The sequence below is a fragment of the Branchiostoma belcheri genome, unplaced genomic scaffold, assembly GCF_001625305.1.
Source record: "Branchiostoma belcheri isolate BF01 breed outbred unplaced genomic scaffold, Haploidv18h27 scaffold17, whole genome shotgun sequence".
Classification (NCBI taxonomy): domain Eukaryota; kingdom Metazoa; phylum Chordata; class Leptocardii; order Amphioxiformes; family Branchiostomatidae; genus Branchiostoma; species Branchiostoma belcheri.
Window position 1 is genome coordinate 3,085,406 of NW_017803157.1, and position 21,517 is coordinate 3,106,922.

Consider the following 21,517-nt stretch of genomic DNA (forward strand, 5'->3'; position numbering starts at 1 on the left):
ACATGCTTGTAGAGCATAATTTGGTACAATGGTGTGAAGACTCGCCCTTAAGGCTTCGTTAGTAGACTCAGCAGAGAATGTCTACAACTTGAATCAAGCTAAGGCCATGTTGATTTCATTATATGGATGACATCCCCTGGGAACCCCAAAACTGATGAGAGCATGTGAAAGAAAATGTTTAGCAAGTTGCCGTCATTAAGAAATCTACGTGGTCACGAAGGTTGAACAAATTACTGCACACAGACTCACAGAGTATGGTATGGCGAATGATAGACTCTTCAGTTTCATTTCTTCACATTTTCTTCTTTTGATTTGGCCTTTTACGACATAAGTATCGTTTTCAAATATTATTTTTGTAACTTACGGCATATATTTGCTCATTTGTAGCTGTTTTAGTACGATTTACAGTGAAATTTTGTTCTAGAGACGAATTAACGAAAATTCATGCGCGCGTGGATGTCATCCATATATTTCACGTGTATTCAACATCATATCATCTACTAACATTTAATTCACCCAAAACCTTTGCTTGGTTCATGACCGACCTTGACCAAAATTTAAGCCTTGAGTACGACTCAAGATGGTGTCACGCCCCCTGCAGTTCACATTGCCGCCGCCAGGGAACCAGCAGTCAGAGAAAGGAAAATGGCGCACACAAGAAATGCGGGTCCGGTGGTCGTCTCTGTACTAGTGATACTACTAGCGGTTACGGTGAAGGGCTACCATCTAGGAGACACACACGTGGATAACAAGTAAGTTATGTCTGAGAAGTAACCTTATTTTGCGTGATATGTTTTCTTGCGAATAGCTAGTGACTGAAAATAAAAGTTTATGCTTGGTCTCTGGGGTTTCATAGTCGGCTATGAAATGGTTGGGAGACACAGAAATGCAGACGACGGAAACTTGCTCTTCATTTGATACTGTTGGGGTATCGTTGGCTAGACTTGAAGACGTTATCGTTTTTTGTTGACAAAATCTTTGCTCACTTTCAGGCTTCTTCGCTAATAATTCAAGTAATGCCATTGACGTATAATATTTGGTATGTTGGTTTAATTTCCAACTTATACTACCAGAGACAAAATTGCTCTGCGTTGTATGTGTATGAAACACTCTAAATATACATGCCTATTTCTAGGAAGAAATACTATTTTGTAAGGAAATTTTTTATATCTATTCCCTTTCCGAAGAAATTGAAATTGATCAGTTATGACATGTGGCAGTAGCATCAATGTAAACAACCTGAATAACCAAACGAAAACAAACTAGAAAGCTATACTTTTTATTCGGACACTATTTTATATTGGTCAACTATTGAACTAACGTTTCACCAAAATCCATCCTTTAGATATGAGCGACTTTTTATTTCTTCTTGGCCAAAAATAGAAGTTCCGCTTTGCCAAGACTGTTGAGGTATCTGGTGGTGTATATGATTGGTAGAATTAATAGTGTTGGACAGTTGACTTCACTGTCTACCAGCCCTTGATGCGCACCATGTGTTAGGGTCTTTGAAACAGGTATTTACGACTATTATACCGTCTTTAGTTTTCGTTTTGTTGGCAAAAGCATCGTCTGGGGGTCTTCACCCATTTGCAGCTATGTGGCCTAAGGCCACAGTAAGTAAATTTTATGGATGACATCCTCCGCAGACTCCAAATCTAATGCGAGCGGGCGAAAAAAAAAACAAGGCGGGCCGAATAAAACAAGGTTCCTACAATTTAAAATTTTGACTCAATCATTGTACAGATGGTTTCTACTCAGTGGGAACATCACATATAGACAGCCAGCATCACATATCACTGCATCAAAGTAAGAAACAAAACATTAAATCAGAGCCTTTACTTGTCTCCTCTCTTCATAGCTATCTACCATCCACCTTCCGGAATGGCAACAGACATCTTTGCCCATTTTCGGCATGTTGACCACTGTCATGACGTCAGAAGGCAACAAAATTTCTTGTGTTTTTTTTTTTTCAAAATCAGGCGAAAATTAATGCGCGCGCTGATGTCATCCATAAAAATTACTTGCTGTGGCCTAAGGATAAAAGTACGCCGTCAGTGTTAGTAAACCTACCCATCTCTCAGGACAAGACAGTACGTGCCGCTGACTACTGCATTTCGTCCTGCGTGATTCTAAGTTTTGGAGGATGTTCATGAGGTTTTCAAGTAGACTTGATGTCGCATAAATTACAAATCAAGATCTTGTAAAGCCCACACTGGCTTGCAATGTTGAGATCAAGTAAACTTCCAGGGGTCAAGCAATCGTAAACCTAAAAAAAGTAAATTTTCTTGTAATTTCTTTAAAATAGGTTGAATCATCCCTACTCCAGGCAAATAAGTACATGTAAGATCAGAGCCACACTAAGGTAAAGAACCTGAAGACGGCATACAAGAAGGCCAAGGACAACAATCGTAAGAGCGGGAGGAACGGTTACTTATTCAAACTGCAGTCTTGGCCGATTAATTGGATATTCACCGGACAGGATTTTTACAAAACCGGTCATGAAAAGTCTGGTATGAACGCACTAAGTAAGTGTCATTTAGGAAGTCGAGGTGCCAAAATGTGACGCCTTACGAGTGCGTTTAAAAGCTGGAAACACAGCTTCCAGCCATTTTTGTTTACATTCTGGCAGTTTCTGGTGGTGCCAAAAACTAAATGCGCCTCGTGTGGGCTGTTTTAGCACCAACCATAAATGTGAGAAATGTGAGACAATCTAAAGGTAACATTTGCAAAGCAAATGCATAATGTTTACCTTCGCATATGGTCTTCTCTGTTAATTCTTACTCAAATACATTCATGTATATGGTCAGACAGGAGTATAAATCCCTCCTACTATAAAATTGCAACATTATGTAACCCAACACCAGTTACCATGGTGAGAGACCTCAACAAATCAGGTCATTGGTCAGGTCACAGGTAAGTGTTTGGGACGGAAGAAGAAGAAGAAACGTAGCAAAAACAATATGTTTTCCTTCGGTAAACTTAATAACACGAATATTTCTTAAAATAAATCAATTTTTGTGCAAAAAGTTACATAATGCCCCTTTAAACCTTTTATTCACGACCTACTCGAAGCGACACGGAGCGTTCGCCCGTCTGTGACCCTATCAGACAATGCCCGTAGCCAGGATTTTGAAGGGGGGGGGGTCTTCCCACTGCTTGAGGGGGGTCCGGGGGCATGCACCCCCGTAAAATTTTGAAAAATGAACCTTCTAAAATGGCATTTCGTGCATTTTTGAGAGGATTTCCAAGAAGAAATTCAATGACAAAGGGAGCAGTTTTTCTACGATTCCAGTCAATCTTTTCAAGAAAAATCTTGAACCTTTACATAAAAAGTGGACCAAAAAGCGGACCTTTACATAAAAAGTGGACCTTTACATAAAAAGTGGACCAAAAAGTGGACCTTTGAGCCTTGTGGGGGGGGGGGGTTCTCCGAGTCCCCGAACCCCCCCTGGCTACGGGCATGCTGAGACGCAGCTATATATACCACTTGTCCTCTTCCACCTGTCTTTAATACTTTTCATATGCTGTAGGCTTGCATGTGCCATATGGAGGTGGAGGGGCAAATTACGGTGGAGGGTTTTTACAAGGTTCTGAGTGCGTGGGGGCTACAGATAGACGGGCCTCGTGGAATCTTTCCAAGTATCCGTTCCAAGTCGAAATACTTCGTAAATTAAGAAATAGCCATGCCTTCGAGTACCAGAGTTATCAACCAAGGATTGAGGTGTTCAAGAATTCATTCTTTCCTAGAACTATCGCAGAGTGGAACTCACTGTCACCAAGTACAATGTACGTACAGTAGGGGCATTGTCACTAGATAGCTTTAAACAATGTCTAGAGTTAGAAGTTCAAGGGTTAGGTCTAACAAGTCGATCGGTGTAATGTAGCCAGCTGCCGCCGCGCCGCGTGCCTGCAAAGCTGGTGTGTTACGCCGAAAGGTGGTTATACCGGCTATACAGATACAGAAGTTGGTGTGTTACGCCGAAAGGCGGTTATACCGGCCATACAGATACAGAAGCTGGTGCGTTACGCCGAAAGGCGGTTATACCGGCCATACAGATACAGAAGCTGGTGTGTTACGCCTAAAGGCGGTTATACCGACTATACAGATACAGATACAGAAGCTGGTGCGTTACGCCGAAAGGCGGTTATACCGGCCATACAGATACAGATACAGGAGAGCAAGAGAAATATACTAGTACGTTTGTAAGGTCCATGTCACACATTGACGAATATTTAGTCTCCGGAACACTAGCCGAACTCCCCCCAACCATGGTCATGCTTAGGACACATTTCCAAACCGGGACCCGGCCGGGCTGTTTGTATGAACGAAAAATCAAGAATTCACAAGAATATACAAAAATACTAGTAGTTCCCATGACTGTTATTAAAAGCTTTTCTGTGTTTTGTTGTCTTTTATTAATCGTACATTTCGCTCCCAAAAGCTGCCCGGCCGTACCCCGTGTAGGAATTGATACGGTAAGTCAGCGCTCAGCAGAACATCAGCCAACCATTCGGGAGTACTTTAAAGTCAGCAATGTTCGGAGCGTGTTTAAGGTTAAATTTGACTCAAATTTAACTCAAATTAGTTCCGATCAAAATAGAAAGGTAAGTCCGATTAGCTCCCGAACTTCAGCCGAACCCAAAACTAGTTTGGCAGCTAGACAGACCAGGACAATATCGGTCTTCCAACTCTCGATCCAAACTAGCTAGTGGAACACCTGTTCTTAATGTTTCGAATTTTGAGGCTCGGTCTTTATAACACCGTGGGAAACAGGAGCTCGCCAAAATCCAGTGATAAGTGGACAGCAGAAATGTTGGCTTCGACCTACTCCTAACCATGGTTGGGAAGAGTTCGGCAGCGCTCGGGAGGCCATATTCGGCTATGTGTGACAGGGGCTTAACGATGGGTCTCGTATAAGATTGAACCGAGACAAGATCTCATCCAGAAAACAGATTAAGGGGGGCCCGCAAGCCCTTTTCCGTAGAGCGTAATCGGTCGTTTTAATTTTACGTAGAGCGTAGACGGGTCGCTCTAATTCAACGTAGAGCGTAATTGGCGCATTTTGCATAGAGCGTATTCGCCGTTTTAATTCTACGTAATGCGTTGTAGCCACTTGTAATTTATCTTAAAGCATAATCGAGAGGTTTCCGGATTCAGCGTAGAGCATTGTCGGGACCCACCCCCCACCCCCCCCACCCCCATGCAGGCACCCATTAAGAATACGAGTATAACAACTGTCCTTCTAACACCCGTCCACATACTGAGAGTACTCTATGGCGAAACGAGATTCTCTACGGCTGAGCGCTGAACTACAGAGCGGCGGGTGTCAGGATGACAAGTTGCCAGGCGAGTTGAACTTGGCGACTTCCCCAGATGTGTGCGCTTCTGAGGAAAATCGACGGGAACAGTCGTGGCACGTCTTCAAAGGGGCCAGCCAGGCCGAGACGAGGCCTGATAAAGTACACGTGTGATGTGTGGCGAGGGGGACTTGGCAAGGCGAGGCAGTCGCTCTGACAAACATGGGGAGGTTTTCGGGGTCGGCGTTCGTTTGGGACAGATGGATCGAAGCAACAAAAGCGATTCGCAAGCCTCTCTATTAAGGGCACTCGTAGCAATTTCAGGGTGGCAAAAACTTGATTTTCTGGTCGTTTTTTTATGTTGTATTAAAGTTGAATCGATCCCATAACAAACTGTTAACATATCTGTGAGGTAGAAATGCGATGTCGGAAAATGGTTGATTATTTTGTATCATAGGCAGCTGGTTCTATCTATTTATGGGTGGTACCCAAAATAGACGCGTTGTTTGGAGAATATTTCAACGCTTCAAGTATGAAATGATGACGAAAATGGCAGTAATTACAAGGTCAATATCAAACAGATTTCCTTACCCAGAATATTTTTGCTTTGCTGCCCTGAAATTGCATTTGACGCCTTTTAAATTACACCATCTTTGTTTGCGAGATATAGCAAAGTGCAAAATTACTCTCTGGACGTACGTACAATACATGTAAATACACCGTGTTTGACGACAAAGCCATACAATCGCACTGCTTGCTTCCTAGACGTACAATACGTGTAAATACATTGTATTTGACGACAAAGCCTTAACATATCACTCTTTTGCACTCCTAAATGCCACTTTGCACAGTAAAAAATAAGCTGCGATAAACTGTCCTCTCGCAAAATACTTTGTCTATTTTGCCAGATGTGATACATTTGTCGTCGCCATAGGAAGGGCTTGCTTCTTAACTACATTTTTCAGTGTCTATCTTGTCTACTCAAAGCCCCACCTCAATATCTCCAAACAGAACCTTTAGGGCCCTTCGGGCGATCATGTTGTGACTAAGCTAAACCATATGAGTATTACTGGTACACGTCTCTTCCAGACCCTCTGAGTGTCTTGAATGAAGGACGTTTGTGGATTAGTTTATCAATACGTCTTTCTTTGTGGCCCTAAACACTCATTTTCGATTTTTTTGGTGGTCCAGTGTCTTTATACAGGCACTTGTATGCCATCTTTGCTAACATTTAATGTGTAGCTCTGGGTCATTATACGATCTAGTCGGACCAAATTCTATACGATACGCCGGAATATACGATAATGCGCTATACAATCATGACTTGTTTTTACAATGGTGTGAATGGTAAATGGTTTGGTGTTTTAGAATTCTATACAATTACCCGAAATATACAATTATAAGAAATACAAATAAGTGGAATCCCCTGTACTTATGTGTGGTCTAGAAGCAGTATGTTATTTCAAGTATCCCTTCCACAATACTGAAGTCTGTGGTTGGTTAATCTATCAGTTGTGGCTTAATGTCGCATTTTCCAGTTTTTAAGTCTCACGCCCACAAGATTTCGTGCGTCAAACTATGGGAAATCCATTCTCGTGGGGTCGTGTGGCGTAACGGCAGAGTGCTCGACTCGGAACCAAGAGGTCCTGGGTTCGAGTCCCGACATTCCACCGATCTTGTGCCCTTGGAAAAGACACTTGACACGACTTTCCTCACTCCACTGAAGTGAAAATGAGTATTGTATATTGCCCTGTCCTGTATTTCTCCTCTGCGTTGGTGGCGGTATAAAATAAGTTGAGTGTGCCGTCACCATGTCTAGTCATAAAATGTTGGAATGCAAAAATCTCAACCACCACAGGTCCATTCGTTGCGGATCGAGGAATGTTGGCAACTGCTCCTTCGGAGTTCGTCTCTCCAGATGTTTTTTTTTTTTTCAGTGGCAACACATTCACGACAGTGTCACACATATTCACGACCTTCCCCCGAATTTGTCCCCGAACACCAGCCGACCTGGTTAATTCGGCTGACGTTCGGGGGCAGTCCTACTAGGTTGATACCACGCCTACCTTTCTAAACGAATCTAAATGAATTTGAGTTAAATTTTAGTCAGCTTTGACCACCGAACACTGCTGAATTAGTCCGAGATGGTTGGCTGGCGTTCTGTTAACTTACAGCCAATTATGATCGAACTTCTCCGGCCAACCCACGAATGTTTGAAAACATTTTGGAACATTCGGATGGTGCAGCCAAACAGAAGCCGCGAACTCGCCGAATACGAGCCGACTTTAATTTTGCGCCGACCGTACCAACCATGGTTAAGGGTAGCCTCTATCTACCAGGCTTCGGAAGACGGCTGGAAAGAGTAAAAATCGGCCAAATAGAGAGATAACATGCCAGGGGAGTTTGTCTGAAGGGAGAGAATATTTTCCATAAACATTTTGTTCTTTCCCATCAGACCAACTCCTCTGACATGTTATCTCTCTATTTGGCCGATTTCTACTCTTTCCAGCCGCTTCCCGAAGCCTGATAGAGGCTAGGTTGAGGGCATTCGGCTGGTGTTCGGGAGGCCAAATTCGTCGTGTGACAGGGCTAGGGACTTCAATCGTTGTCCTCATTCCCAAGGTGAGTGTCGGCGTCTCCAGGGTCTGGAAGACATTTCGCGTAATCAGATATCAGGCCAGGCCGCAGCAAAAAGTCTCTGGCTCAGTTCTGAGTGCATGTTTGAATTTGCCCTCTCTTCTCGGGCCAACACCGTTGCCAAGACAGATAACTTATCGATCTTGGCAACTGTAAGGCTTGAGGAACCACACCGAGATATCATTAACTGTGAGAAACGCCCAACACTATTGATCAAAAGTATGAATTATATAAGATAAGTTTTTTTAACTTTTTTAATATTCGGCATATGTGTGACAGGGGTTAAAATTCCATGCCACCACCTTGCTGGTGCCTACCCCCTCCTAAAATCTCATCTACAAGCACACATGGAGAGCCCTCGTGCTGTGAACGCGCTGTCTTGCCCTTAAAGATAACACCAAGCCCGGAGTGAGGACCGCTGATAGAAGCATCTCCCGCGGAGGGTTGTGGAGAAGAAAGGTAAGCGGAAAGGTCGTGAAACATGGGGGAGGAGCTGTCCTCTCCGGACGGACGTTAGTGTTGTACCTAGGGCCCGGCCCGCTTCCTGGTGTATCTGTCATAGGACGACACACTGTCGCTCCGGTATCCTGTGGACGTGTGGGTGGGCTACAAAAGAGACACCGTATTGTAAATACTAGTAACTGACATATCTCCTTAATTACAGAATGTAATAATACCCTCCTTAAGAAAACACAATAGATTAGCTTTAGTATCCCTATAGACTTTGTTAGAATTCTATTTTAGTATACTAGTAGTTCATGTATCTACTCCTGTTGTTTCTTCTTTGCCATACATTGTACCGGTTACAGTTGATTGATTGATTGATTGATTGATTGATTGATTGATCGATCGATCGGTTGATTGATTGATTGATTGATTGATCGATTGATTTATTGATCGATTAATTGATTGATTGATCGATTGACACACATACGCACCCTCCCAAGCAAAAGTATGGTTACTTGTACTTGTAGGTCGCGAGCAAGGTCGGCTGTGCATGGTTGGCTGGTGTTCGGCGAGGTCGCCTACTGTTTTGTTATTACCAACCGAATGTTTCAAAAAGGTTAAACATTCGGGAGTGGACGGGACGTTCGGCCATGGTTGGTTGGTGGTTGACTGGTTGTTTTTTTTCCCTTCACATATGACCTAGAGATGATCTAGAGCTACCCCCCCAAATCAATCCCAAAGAGATGATAGAGTTGTCAATGCCAAGAATAACAGCGTCAAGCCGCGAGGTGCGGGATAGATATGTCTAGAGTGGTGCTGTGTCAATAAATCATAACATGATACGGGTCGCAACTTGACCCTCAAACATGACCCTCACGGTGACAGCTATTCATCTCCAAACAGATGCTAGCTCAATCTTGTTCTGTACGTGCTTTCGCAGCGAGTCCAATTTTCATACGTCTATCTAGCCTCTACCAGGCTTGGGGAGGCGGCTGGAAAGAGTAGAAATCGGCCAAATACTATGGAGAGATAAGCATGCCAAGGAAGTTTGTCCGTTGAGAGAACATTTCGCCGCACCCCAAATGTTCTCTCAACGGACAAACTCCCTTGGCATGCTTATCTCTCTATTTGGCCGATTTCTACTCTTTCCAGCCGCCTCCCCAAGCCTGGTAGAGGCTAACGTCTATCAACTGATGCACTACCTAGAATCTCCAAGCATATCTTTCTGTGGCTGCAAAGACAGTATCAAATTGGCCAGGCCAGGCAGATACCATTTGCCATCCAAGGCTGGCGAAAAACCAAGATGCCAGTACAAAAAGGGAGCCCCTAAAATGTGAAACGCCAAGAATAAGCCAAAACCTAAATCTCGTATTGGAGAGTAACGGGAGGGGTCCTGATTCCGACCTATGTTCTTCGTGAATTAAGACGTGGCTATTTTCTCCCCTAACTACGACCAAAGGCGGCAAACCTAGCCTGTAGTATCAGGTTATCAAGTCCCTGTGATCTCATCAACCCCTGACAAATGTCGCTTCACGGATGAGAGTCTATAAGTCCTCTTCCAATCAAATCCGATTGTGTCTGAGCTAGCCCATGACCATGTTTGACAACTCTGTCTATTGAAGCATTTTGGTCGTCAGCCAAAAAGTCGCATCGCAAATTAAGACAGTTGCGAAGGATCAGCGGGGCTCGCTAAAGTCATCTGTGGCATGGTGGTCTTGTGATTAAGGTTGTAGACTTTTAGAGTCCACTGGGTGCGAATGCCTCGCAAAAAAACCCCAATGTTGAGAATAGAATAGAGTAGAATAGAATAGAATAGAATAGAATAGAATAGAACAGAACAGAATAGAATAGCATAGAATAGAACAGAATAGAATAGAATAAAATAGAATACAATAGAATAGAATGAAATAGAATAGAATGAAATAGAATAGAATAGAATAGAATAGAATAGAATAGAATAGAATAGAATAGAATAGAATAGAATAGAATAGAGCAGAACAAATACGAGGTGTGGTCTGCATCAAGGAATAGCAAAATCGACCTTGTAACGAGGGGAATTATCCGTTTTCTGTATCACATATCCTGTGTTCATTATCTCTTCTATAGCATCATCTGTATCTCCCCAGCGATCAAGCCGCCTCTGGGCTGCATGTGTAATGTCTCAACATCCAACAACATCGTCACAACACCGACATGCGACCAGTCTATACTGGAAGAGGTGAACGTTTTCTTTCTTTTTTATATATATATATATTCCAACATGTAATCACAAGACGTGGTGACGGCACACTCAAGTTTTTTCAACTTATTAATGCCGCAACCAACACAGGAGACAATACAATACTCTTTTTCACCTAGCTGAGCGAAGTGAGGAAATTCGTGTAAAGTGCCTTTCCCAAGTGCACAAGATCGGTGGCATGTCAGGACTTGAACCCTGGACCTCTAGGTTCGAGTCGAGTACTCTGCCGCTACGCCACACGACCCCACAATGGAAGGTTGACAGACAGAATGACATTCTGTCCATGTAAAAAAACCTTAATTCGCTTTCTCTGCAGGTGAAGAACCTTCTCGAAGCCCTTGTAGTGAACACAGAGATCAGCAACTCCCCGTCCGAGTGTTTGGCGTCGTCCTTTTACTTGGACGGTAAACTGGGTACGTAGTAATGTTAGCCTTTCCAATGCGCTTTCTTTAAATGCGCATATATGCAGTTTTGGTGCGATGAATCCATCTCAAATATGTCTACAGTACATTTGAAGCGTTACGAGAAATATTGTCACGGCCGGAATGTCTTCTGAAATATATTATTTGAAAGCGTCAAGCTAAACCCTGGAATAAGCCAGGAACTAGCTACTTTCATGAACTTCCGTGTACTGTTTTTTTTTCCGTCGCAGTGAGTTGCACCGACTCCCTTGGCCTACAACTTGGGAACGAGAACAACCCTGCGCACAGCTGTAGAGAAATCCACATCGCCTGTCGTGGGTACGAGAGGGGGTAAGGAAACATTTAAAATATTTTCGAATAACATTATATTAGAACGTTTATGAAGATTATCCAGATTTATTTATGGGTGATACCCAATAAAGAGACGCTTCACGTAGCTTGTTTGGGCTATTTCAAATGCTACAAGTATGAAATTATGACGACAATGTGAACATTAAGAAATAGCAGTAAATGTCAATATCAGACAGAGTTCTTCATCCAGAATATTTTTGTCTTGTCTCCCTGAAATTGCATTAGATGCTTTTAATGGAGTAAGATCTTAGCCTCTACCAGGCTTCGGGAGGCGGCTGGAAAGAGTAGAGGTCGGCCAAATAGAGAGATAACATGCTGAGGGAGTTGGTCCGCGCTTAGAAAACAGTTTGCCGCACCCGAAGCCTGGTAGTGGCTAGTAAGTTGCCACATACTTTAAAATTATTATTTTTTACACTGATGATATTGATTACTTATTGGTTGATATTGTGAATATTGTTAAGTTCATTTTACGCACTTTTTAGTTGCCTATATATTAACTGTGAAATACTCACTTGTTTAGTTGTCTATTTGTTACTCGTAACTGTGCAACATTTGTCTCTCTGTTTTTAAACACTAGCATGCAATTCAGAGCTACTTTTTTAGTGGCGCTGCCACATGCTAGCGATTGTACTCATCGATCAATCAATAAACAATTATTATTAAGTTCTAACGACATTTTTTCATCTAGGCTTGAAGATGGTTTCTATTGGATAAAGACCAAGGAAAATCACTCCGTGCAGGCGTTCTGTGATATGACGCATGGAGGTTGGACCATGGTGGGCAAAATTGGCGGGAAGGTTGGCGATCTCCATGGCAACTGGCTCGTAGCCAATCACAACGCGCGAGACCTGAGGTACCCGCGAGTGGCTGCAGACGACACATACGCCAGCATGGATGCCCGGGTGTTGGCAGTAGAACATGCAAATGAGGTGAAACAAATGCCTTCGCTTTCGTTTCAGTAAATTAAAGAACCTGCCTACCTATGTTTTTTTTTTTTTTTCAAGTATATGTACATTGTAATGTCAAGAATAAACGGAGACTACCAAACTACTAACCCTAACTACCAAAGAACTGGGAGGTTGGGGGTTCGAATCCCGGCCATTGTCGCACACCCGACATGCACACTACACTGAAGAGTTGCAGTGGTTAGGACGGGACGTGAAGTTGTGGTACACTCTTCATTGTGCTTGTCAAAAAGGTGTAGGGAAATTTATAAATCTGTAAATACTGTACACAGCGCCTGTCTTCTCTGTCATGACCGATGGGAATTAGCTCTTCTGTGAGGTAAAACTGGATTGATCGTCACTAAGAAGAGTGATGAGTGGTGGATGTCACTCGAAACGTCCGGAAATTATCTCCGTAATTTATCCAGTAGTATAGTTCGAATTTCCTATGAGTATTGTTGTTTACCTGGATGTCTAACCTTCATCAATGGATCAAGATTACTTCCCAGTCACTGACGAAAGCTAGCGAATACTAGCTGAAACGTCTGACCGTTTCCAAAATCATATCCAGTTGCTTGGGTAACTGCTTTTTGGCGTATCGTATTACCTGGATGTCTAACCTTCATCAATTGATCAAGATCACTTTCCCTTCTTTTCCACAGATTTTGTTGTCGAACGGAGACAATGATCACGGTGTCGGCAGCCGCTGGGTGAAGTGGCAGCTGCCAGAGGGAAGAACTATAGGCTCCCTGTGGAACCGACCTGCACAGGTACGTTTCTTCTTTTTTTTTTTTTATATTTCATCAACATTTAATCACAAGACGTGGTGACACTCAAGTTTTTCAATGTCGCCACCAACATAAGAGACAATACAATACTCATTTTCACGGCTATGGAATTATAAGTCTAACTTCACTATGTGCATAGCAGAGCACAAACTTGGAAAGCACTTTGACATGCCGGAATCATCATTACATAGTGTTGAGCATTAAAGAGAAGAAGAAGACATGAAAAATCGACGACAATCTATAGCCTAATGATCAGTGAAATACTAGTGGCTCCGCTCCAGAGGTGTTGCCAAAATTGCCAGGTCTTGTTCTCAACATCCAACCAGACTAAATTGCTCACCCTTGCGGGCTACTTTGGTTCTACAAACTGGTGTATTTTGGAGGAAATGTTGCTAACCTAGTGATGAAAACGGTCCCGAAGTAAACGCACTCCTGTTACATGCATTACGATAGCCTGGTATTCAGCCTTGTTAGCTTTAGTCCGCTACCCAAGATCCGCTCCCCGCCAACAAGGCGAAGAGCGGATCGCGGATGGTTGGCGGGGAGCGGATCTTGGGTAGCGGACTAAAGCTAACAAGGCTGGATACCAGGCTAGTATTACGAATGCAGTCACGAGACATAGGCTCTTTCCTTGGTGCTGAACGCCATCACATCAACACGGTTTCTGTCCCAAGCGCTGAGTTCATTCTGTAAACGACTATTTGATGTGCAAAGCTTTAAATGTTATTTTTTAAACTGTGCTACTTAGTTTAAGCCTTTGTTTATTTTTAATAGATACTCCTGGGGATGTAATGAGTTGACGACTTTGATTTTAATGTCCTATCCTTTATACGTCGACGAAGGTTAGACATCCAGGTAATACGATATGCCAAAAAGCTGTTACTCAAGCAACTGGATATGAAAGCTAGTATCCTAGTATACTAGCTGAAACGTCTGACCGTTTCCAAAATCATATCCAGTTGCTTGAGTTTCGGCTTTTTTTGTCATATCCTATCCTTTATGTATGTAGCGTGTTGTCCTTGTATCCAGGGTTAGCCTTTTAAAATTAAAAATAATGTGTAGAGCTAACACTGGCCATACTTGTCACAGTCTCCGGCGTCTGCGGACAAGTTGGTCCCCGTGGTAGTGACATCGTGGGACGGAGAGAAGTCCGTGTGCTATCAGAACAAGTACGGCGTGCTGCCCAGACCGGAGCACGGCGCCGCCTTCCCGGGCCTGGCGTCCGACCTGGCCGGCACAGTCGACTTCTCTGATAGGTAAGGTCGGCTCTCATGTTGGCGGAGTATTGTAGGTTGAACCAATTGGTACGGCGAATAATAGACTCTTCATTTTCATTTCTTCTTTGCCTTTAATTTTAGGACATTAGTATTGTTTCCATTGTTTTGCAATTTACGGCATATATTTGCAGCAGCTGCTTTTAATCGCACGATTTACAGTATGGTCGACAACTCTTTTGGAAAGAGACGAAAATTCATATTTGTTATCAAATCAACATGGCCTGATGATGTTTGTACAGGTCACAATCAGTCAGAGCTAATGTGTACTTTTCTCTCTGCTAGGTGCATGGCAGTAGGTGTGATGGAGGATGGTGACACCGAGGGGTTTGACACAGACATCCTGCATGCCCCAATCGCACGTGACGGCCGAAGACGACACTTCAACTTCCTCAGCGTCTGGTTAAAATAAGCTGGGATGTGATGTGATATCTCATTTTACCTGGTTTCATCTGTATGTCATTGTAGACGCATGACAGTTCACCATTTTCCCATTCCAAGGATGCATAGCACCATGGAGGGGTGAAAATTCCCAGGTTTCATAGCAGCAGAGGTCGGAATACGGCATACTGTTCACATGAAACACTGTTAACGTGAGATGCACCTTGACATATTAAAGTAGAGATCATCAGCTTTATAAAGTATGTATCCAATCATGAGCTTTTTTCTATCATAACTATTGGCTGTAGAATATAATATATAATGTTTGTTTACATATTTTCAAGGCACTGCAATGTCTAAGCTGCCCAATTCATTGGTAAATAGTTGGAATTGCAGAAGATGCAGATTAGAGTACACACACTGAGGTGAATGTAATCATCTAGCAAGAATGTTATGTGATAAAGATTGTAAAGTTAAGTACAATGATCTTAAGCATTGTTTCATCATAATAAGATTACTAATTACAATAGACTCATCTTTTTTATCTTTATCCAGTCTAACATCAATTTGTTCATAATTATTATGAGTAGAATGCACCGTTAGTCTGAATAGAACATGTTTGAACTATCAAGGTTGAAGAAATGCATAGTAAGCAGTCTGTACCTTTTTTAAAAATAAATCCATATTGCTTATTTAATATATTTGTGTATTGTTTTGATGGGAATGACTGAGTGTAAGTATGGATCATCTTTTTTCAAGGGAAACTCTTACTAGAAGTCATTGCTAAAAATTTTACTAGTGGCAAATTGAAAAGGATATCTTTCACAGGCTGAATATAAAATCTTTTAACCAGTCTTTCCACCAGGGTTAAAAACCAGTTTACTGTTGGTAGGAAAGGATCCTATAGCAGGCCCGAGAACAGGTTTGAATGTACAGCCCAGGCCTGTATCTCTCCTCTCACCCCTAACATGGCGATGGATGGACTCGGCAAGAGCTAGTCCACTCACGGCAGCACCTTCTATACAGGGGCTAACCAGCCAGTCCCCGCAGATCCCCACATTGTGCGAAGCCTGGAACACACAGTCGGCTCCGTCTAGCACGTTCAGGGGGACAGCTGCGCCCCAGAGCTGAACCTTGGTGAAGGTTGGGGTTGGGAGAGCTCTCGAATCCAGGCCTGCACTTCTGGCAAAGGCTGCCAGGAGTCTCTTTGTCACCTCGTCAGCTTTGCCTGGTGGGATGTTCTCTTGTGGCACCTGCAACCAAAGAATGGATATGTTGACAATGTACTTTTGTCATACCTTGTGTCATACCTTATAATCTCATATAAACCTGTTTTATAAATATACATAACGTTAATAACATTCAATGCAAAGTATCAACATCATCCACACATAGTCTCCACATAGATTCAATCATATAAATTTAGTTCTTTTTACACAAGTACAATGCTTTTATTTACATAGAACAATGTTCAAGACAGTTAATTAATTTGTCCATATTATAATAGTGTTCTTGCAATGTCTCTTCAGCAGGACATGCCCTTTGTAATAGCCACAGACCAGTTGGGATGCCCTGGCTGTGTGTGTTGAACAACCAAACCAATAAATAGATAAAGTGGCATAGATGTTAACAAGCAGTAGTGGAACACACCACAATTAGAATATGAAGGAAAAGATCCCAACTTCATGCTCGATGTCCAAATACATGTACTAGTATTCCACATTATAAAAATCCTCACCTTGTGTGCAGTTCCAAACTGTCGGGAGCTAAAAATAGTCCAACACTCGCTGTTGTCCCCAGTCGCCCTCTGTCCCAGCTTGGCAGTATTGTTTGCCACCCATGTGATGTCTGCATCTTCCACAAACGCCCCTTCAAACGACAACTTCAGGCTGGCGGGAAAAACAACCAGGAGCACCCACAGAGAGCACAGCTGCATTTGCTGGACCTTGTGGATGAGTTTCGGAGTGAAGCGCACACGGAGAAGATCATGGATCCTCGGAGCCCCGGAGTTTCCCATCAGGCGATCCGCACACTTCCCGTTGTGTGCGATCACAAGGTAGTCAAAGTAACCGTACCTGTTGTGAGGGAAATAAACAACGTTAAACTACATTTGTATATGTTAAGATATTGCAAGGTATGCAACAGTGACTGCCATATCCTAGTACTTTGCAGTCTCTTTAATACAAGAAGCCATGTGAAATGATATTTCATGTCAATCTACTAACATCCAGCTATAGGAATTTAAAAAAAAACACAAGCACAAGCACACACACACACACAAACACACACAAACACACACACACACGGACACACACACACACACACACACACACACACACACACACACACACACTGCAGCTGTACCTACTTGTCAACTTTCCATTTCTTGGCCATTGGTTCCCAGACCACATTGCCAACCCAAACGGGCCTCTCCACTCTTGACAAAGTCGCAAGGCATTCTGGGACGGATTGCATGCTTTCTGTGCCCACAAACGCTTGCAGGTTGGAACTCCTCTCAAACCGACCCCCCTTCAGCACACCGATTGGCCCTTTCCACACCTTCACTGCTCCTTTTGAGTGCAAAAACGAGACGATTTTAGCGAAGCGGTCGTCGCTGACCGTAAAATACTGGGCCGAGTGGTCGAAAAGGAACGTCTTTCCGCCGACATCGATTTTTCTGGTGGAGCACCGGCCGCCGGGCCCGTGCCTCCCCGTGTCGAAGACGGTGGTTTGGGTGATCCCGAGCTGCCCCAGCCGCGCTGCACACACCAGCCCCGCTACTCCACCGCCCACGATAGCGACCGAAGGTCCGGGGGTCGCCATTTTCGTTTTATAATACAATGTGAACTGTATAGCAAAGAGAGAAATGAACTGTAACATTATATAGTAAAAGGTTGAACTTTATTCCAACACACAGTTGTACAGGGATCAAATTTTCAGCGACCACTGTCGCCTTCATCAGGATAATTAATGACCAATCACAATGTAACGTTATATGTTTGTACAAGTCACCTATTCCCCTATTTCTTAAGTACCGTAGAAAAATTCATATTCCTAATGCGACTGGACAATTATTAACCACCCATTGAAAAACAGATCTGTACCTTTATCTCTACAATAACTGAAAAGCGAGGAGAAGTTGAATTTATATAACGATAGTTAGTTAATTTTGTATCTGTTAACCGTGTCCATTCATCTTGTTTTGTTGTGAGCTGTACTTAGCCAAGTGTGGCAGAAATGTGCAATAAAGGTCTTCAATGGGCTCTTCCCAAAAATAAATATTTAGGGGGGTGGAAGAGGTAAAAAAAATCAACTTTGGATCTTACCCTAGTCCCAATCCAGATTTTGCTGAAACCTGTTCCTCCCTAGTTCCTCGTCCAAAATTGCTCAAACCCTCCCTAGGCCTAGTTCCTCGTCCAAAATTGTTCAAACCCTCCCAGGCCCTAATTCCAATCCAGACGTTCAAACACCTACCCTCCCTCCAATCCAGCCTCTTCCACCCCCCTCCACATTTTATTTTTTGTAACAGCCCATTTTCGTTACAAAACTACTCTACTCTAAAACCGCCATGTAATTAAGACAAGCATACAACTTGGGGAGGGGGGCGAGGGCTTCGAGCTCGGCTCCTACTGATGATGAGGCTAAAAATCGAGACTACAGTTGTCCATCTTCTGCGGATGGCGTTGAATTTTGTCCAGATTGCCGTTACAGTTTGTCTGGGTAAAATAATTGATCTTCACCCCCCTAAATACCTGCAAAAGCGGCGGGTGTTCGGGTCTTGTGTACTTGAGTCAGGGCGTCGTCTGCTAGTTACATAACGTCGTCTGCCAAATCTCGTCAACTCTCACGAGATTTTACCCCATCGTTCCACTACGACCTAGGGGGGCATATTAAACAGTTTTCTTTCACCTTTCAGTCACATCTTTTTAAAAGGAAACCTCCTTGGCCACAACAAGGTCCTTTCGGTAATATAGATTAAACCTCCTTAAGTCTCACTTATTTTACGGTAATATAGATTTCAACCTCCTTTAGTCTCACTTATTTTCTGGTTGATAAACTGCATGTTTTTTCTTCCAAATTTGGACCAATTTTACCAGCCTGGAAAGTTTTTGGCATAAGTGTAACGTTAGTAAGTATCAGAGTAAGTATTACAGTTCTTCATTTATTTTCTGCAAGAAGGTTTTTAGGTTTCTGAATAAGTATAAAATATCAATGCCCATTGATACAATCTAAAAACCAAGGAAGTTAAAAAAGTCAGCCTCCTTAATTGCTTAGGTCACATTTCTAAACCGGGGCTCGGCCGGGCTGTTTGTACGAACGAAAAATTGACTATTCTTATCAAAAATATACAGAAACAGAGCTCATGATTGTTATTAAGAACTTTTCTGTGTTTTGTTGTCTTTTTGATCATAGTTTTCGTTCCCAAAAGCTGCCCGGCCGGGCCCCATGTGGGAATTGTGACCTGACAGCATTACTTAAACTGATCCGTGCAGTAATGACACGACACAATCTTCACAAATAATGATGAATATAATTGTGACATTTCATGGCACATTAGCAACATTAACAGCAAATAGCCATGGTGTATCATATAAGAGTCTCTAGAGAATTAAACACCTAAATATTCTTTAAAATTGTCAGAAGCAAGCAACAATTGCAACTGCAGCTATTATAAAGCCAGTCAATTTTACTGGAATAGATCTAGAGCTGTCAAAAAGTTTTGATATAATATATGAACTAGAAAAGTAACATTTGCAAAGCAAATGCATCATGTTACCTTCGGATATGCTCTGCTCTGTTAATTCTTACTCAAACACATTCACATACATGTACAATGTATATGGTGACAGGAGCCTAAATGCCTACTATGAAATTGCAACATTGTATGTAACCCAACACCAGTTACTATGGTGACAGACGTCAACAAAAGAGGCCATTGGCCAGGTCAGAGGTTAGTGTTTGGAAAAGAAGAAGAGGAAGAAGAAATGGAGCAAAAACAATGTTTTCCTTCGGTTAACATAATAAGTGCATACACTTAAATACACCTTTGCTATTACATCCACATTTGATGTGCATAAAATTATACAATACTAAGAAAAAAGTGGTGAGCTCATAATCAGGTAACAGCTATGAGTATTAAATAATTTCATAATTTTTTTGCTGTGACTGTTGCCTTATAACATCTAAGTATATATCAGCACCTCTGTATCTTTAACATTGAAACTAAATATCAGATTCTAAGCTCACTGAAAAATCACCATAAAATCAATATTATGTCCCTATTTCTTTATTTATTTTAACCTCACAGCATTCAAGCAGCATCTAAAGCATCCGAGTCTAGTAATATCCAATAGCATAATAATCAGTAATTCCAATCAAATATTGAATCAAGTGAAATAAAAGGTTATCCTTACAGCAAGAACATTATGCATTAGCTTTAAGTACATAACACTTAAACTGATCATGACTTGTGTTTGATTCTCTTAATGTGTCACCCTACAATTTCATGTAGACTAAGTCAATCTTTCTAAACAACACATAACTTTGTATACGAAAATAGTTTCATCAGGTTGGTAAAGTATAGGAAACCCCTATAACTGTTAACGTTATACCACATAACTTAGTGATAGGTTCACTTTTGTACTCCACTGAATCAAAGTTGCAATGCCTAATATTTCAATCAAACACAAATAAGGAAGTTAAAAATGCACATAAATGAAGTAACTGGTTACTTAGTATTTCAGCTCTGAATCAATTTAAACATGCTGATTATCCTTTTTCTGTTGACTTCAAGTCTGTTCTGAAACTTCAACTTTGATCCTTCAATTCAACGTTGATATGACACTTCCTGATTTAACTATGAAATCTTGAATATTGTTTAAATTAACAATTTGCTAAAGCATCACACAAAAATCAAACAACTAAACTGAAAGTTGCACATAAAATTCTCTTGTAGTACTTGACTTAATTGACTACATGTAGTTTTACTTTAAAATGATAAAAAGGAATAAGTTACTAACAGTATATGTCGTATGGATGATAAACTTACAGATATAACTGTAAACTATCATGGTGTCCAAATCAAGGTTTTGACACTGTCACTTGTAAGAAAAAAAATATTTTTAAGAACTATGGTTGTTGCCAGGAGAGATGCATTTTCCTTGTCCCTTTCTTTACACAAAAGTATAACCTTCATTCCTGCTTTAAAAAAAGGATAAAAGACTCTTTTGAAATACTCACTGTAACAGCAAGATGTACTCTATCTGGCATGTACTTTTCCAAGAAGTGCCAAATGATATTTCAACTATTATCTTCCATTTTGTATGGTATTTACATGTTGGTCTCAAGTTCGTAAGCCATCTCTCAATGCTTGGCCATTTTACTTTGGGGTGCAAGTAGAAATTTTCTGATGATAGATCTAGAGATTTTAAAGTTTCATGCAAGCATGAAAAGTAGCCCCCCAAAATAATTTAATCAGGTTGGTAGGACATAAGATACATTCAAGCAGGTAAGAAACAAGTTGTGTATGAAGAAAATCCCTATATCCTATCAAAAGAAAGTAGGTTTCAAGACCTTAAAATGGTTTAAGGAAATTTACAAGGACTTGATTAGACAAGGGAAGGAATACACTTCTGTTCATCGAAGATGCCAATTTGAAATCAAATCAGTTACTCTGAGAGAGCATAATTACACATCAGCCATGTAAGTTAGTCACCTATCATGAAAGTTCATCTGT

The 21,517-nt window shown here is 41.9% G+C and overlaps 1 protein-coding gene and 1 pseudogene across 1 annotated transcript; one reads left to right on the forward strand and one right to left on the reverse strand.

Moving 5' to 3' along the window:
* The first annotated feature begins 606 nt into the window (after positions 1 to 606).
* LOC109466660 lies at positions 607 to 15,159 on the forward strand (annotated as a pseudogene).
* Positions 15,160 to 15,590: 431 nt separating this feature from the next.
* Positions 15,591 to 17,604, reverse strand: LOC109466655 (renalase-like). Its single transcript, XM_019764386.1, has 3 exons — positions 17,150 to 17,604; positions 16,520 to 16,856; positions 15,591 to 16,034 (listed from the first exon to the last, which is right to left on the reverse strand). Exons 1-3 carry the CDS (start codon positions 17,602 to 17,604, stop codon positions 15,627 to 15,629), a joined length of 1,200 nt encoding a protein of 399 aa, XP_019619945.1. The 3' UTR covers positions 15,591 to 15,626.
* Between the last annotated feature and the right edge of the window lie 3,913 nt (positions 17,605 to 21,517).

Coding starts and splice junctions, on each gene's coding strand:
- LOC109466655 (XM_019764386.1), bottom strand. CDS start 17,604: ATGGCGACCCCCGGACCTTCGGTCGCTATCGTGGGCGGTGGAGTAGCG. Junction 16,857..17,149: donor AAGAAATGGAAAGTTGACAA/GTAGGTACAGCT, acceptor CCCTCACAACAG/GTACGGTTACTTTGACTACC. Junction 16,035..16,519: donor AGTTTGGAACTGCACACAAG/GTGAGGATTTTT, acceptor CTTTGGTTGCAG/GTGCCACAAGAGAACATCCC.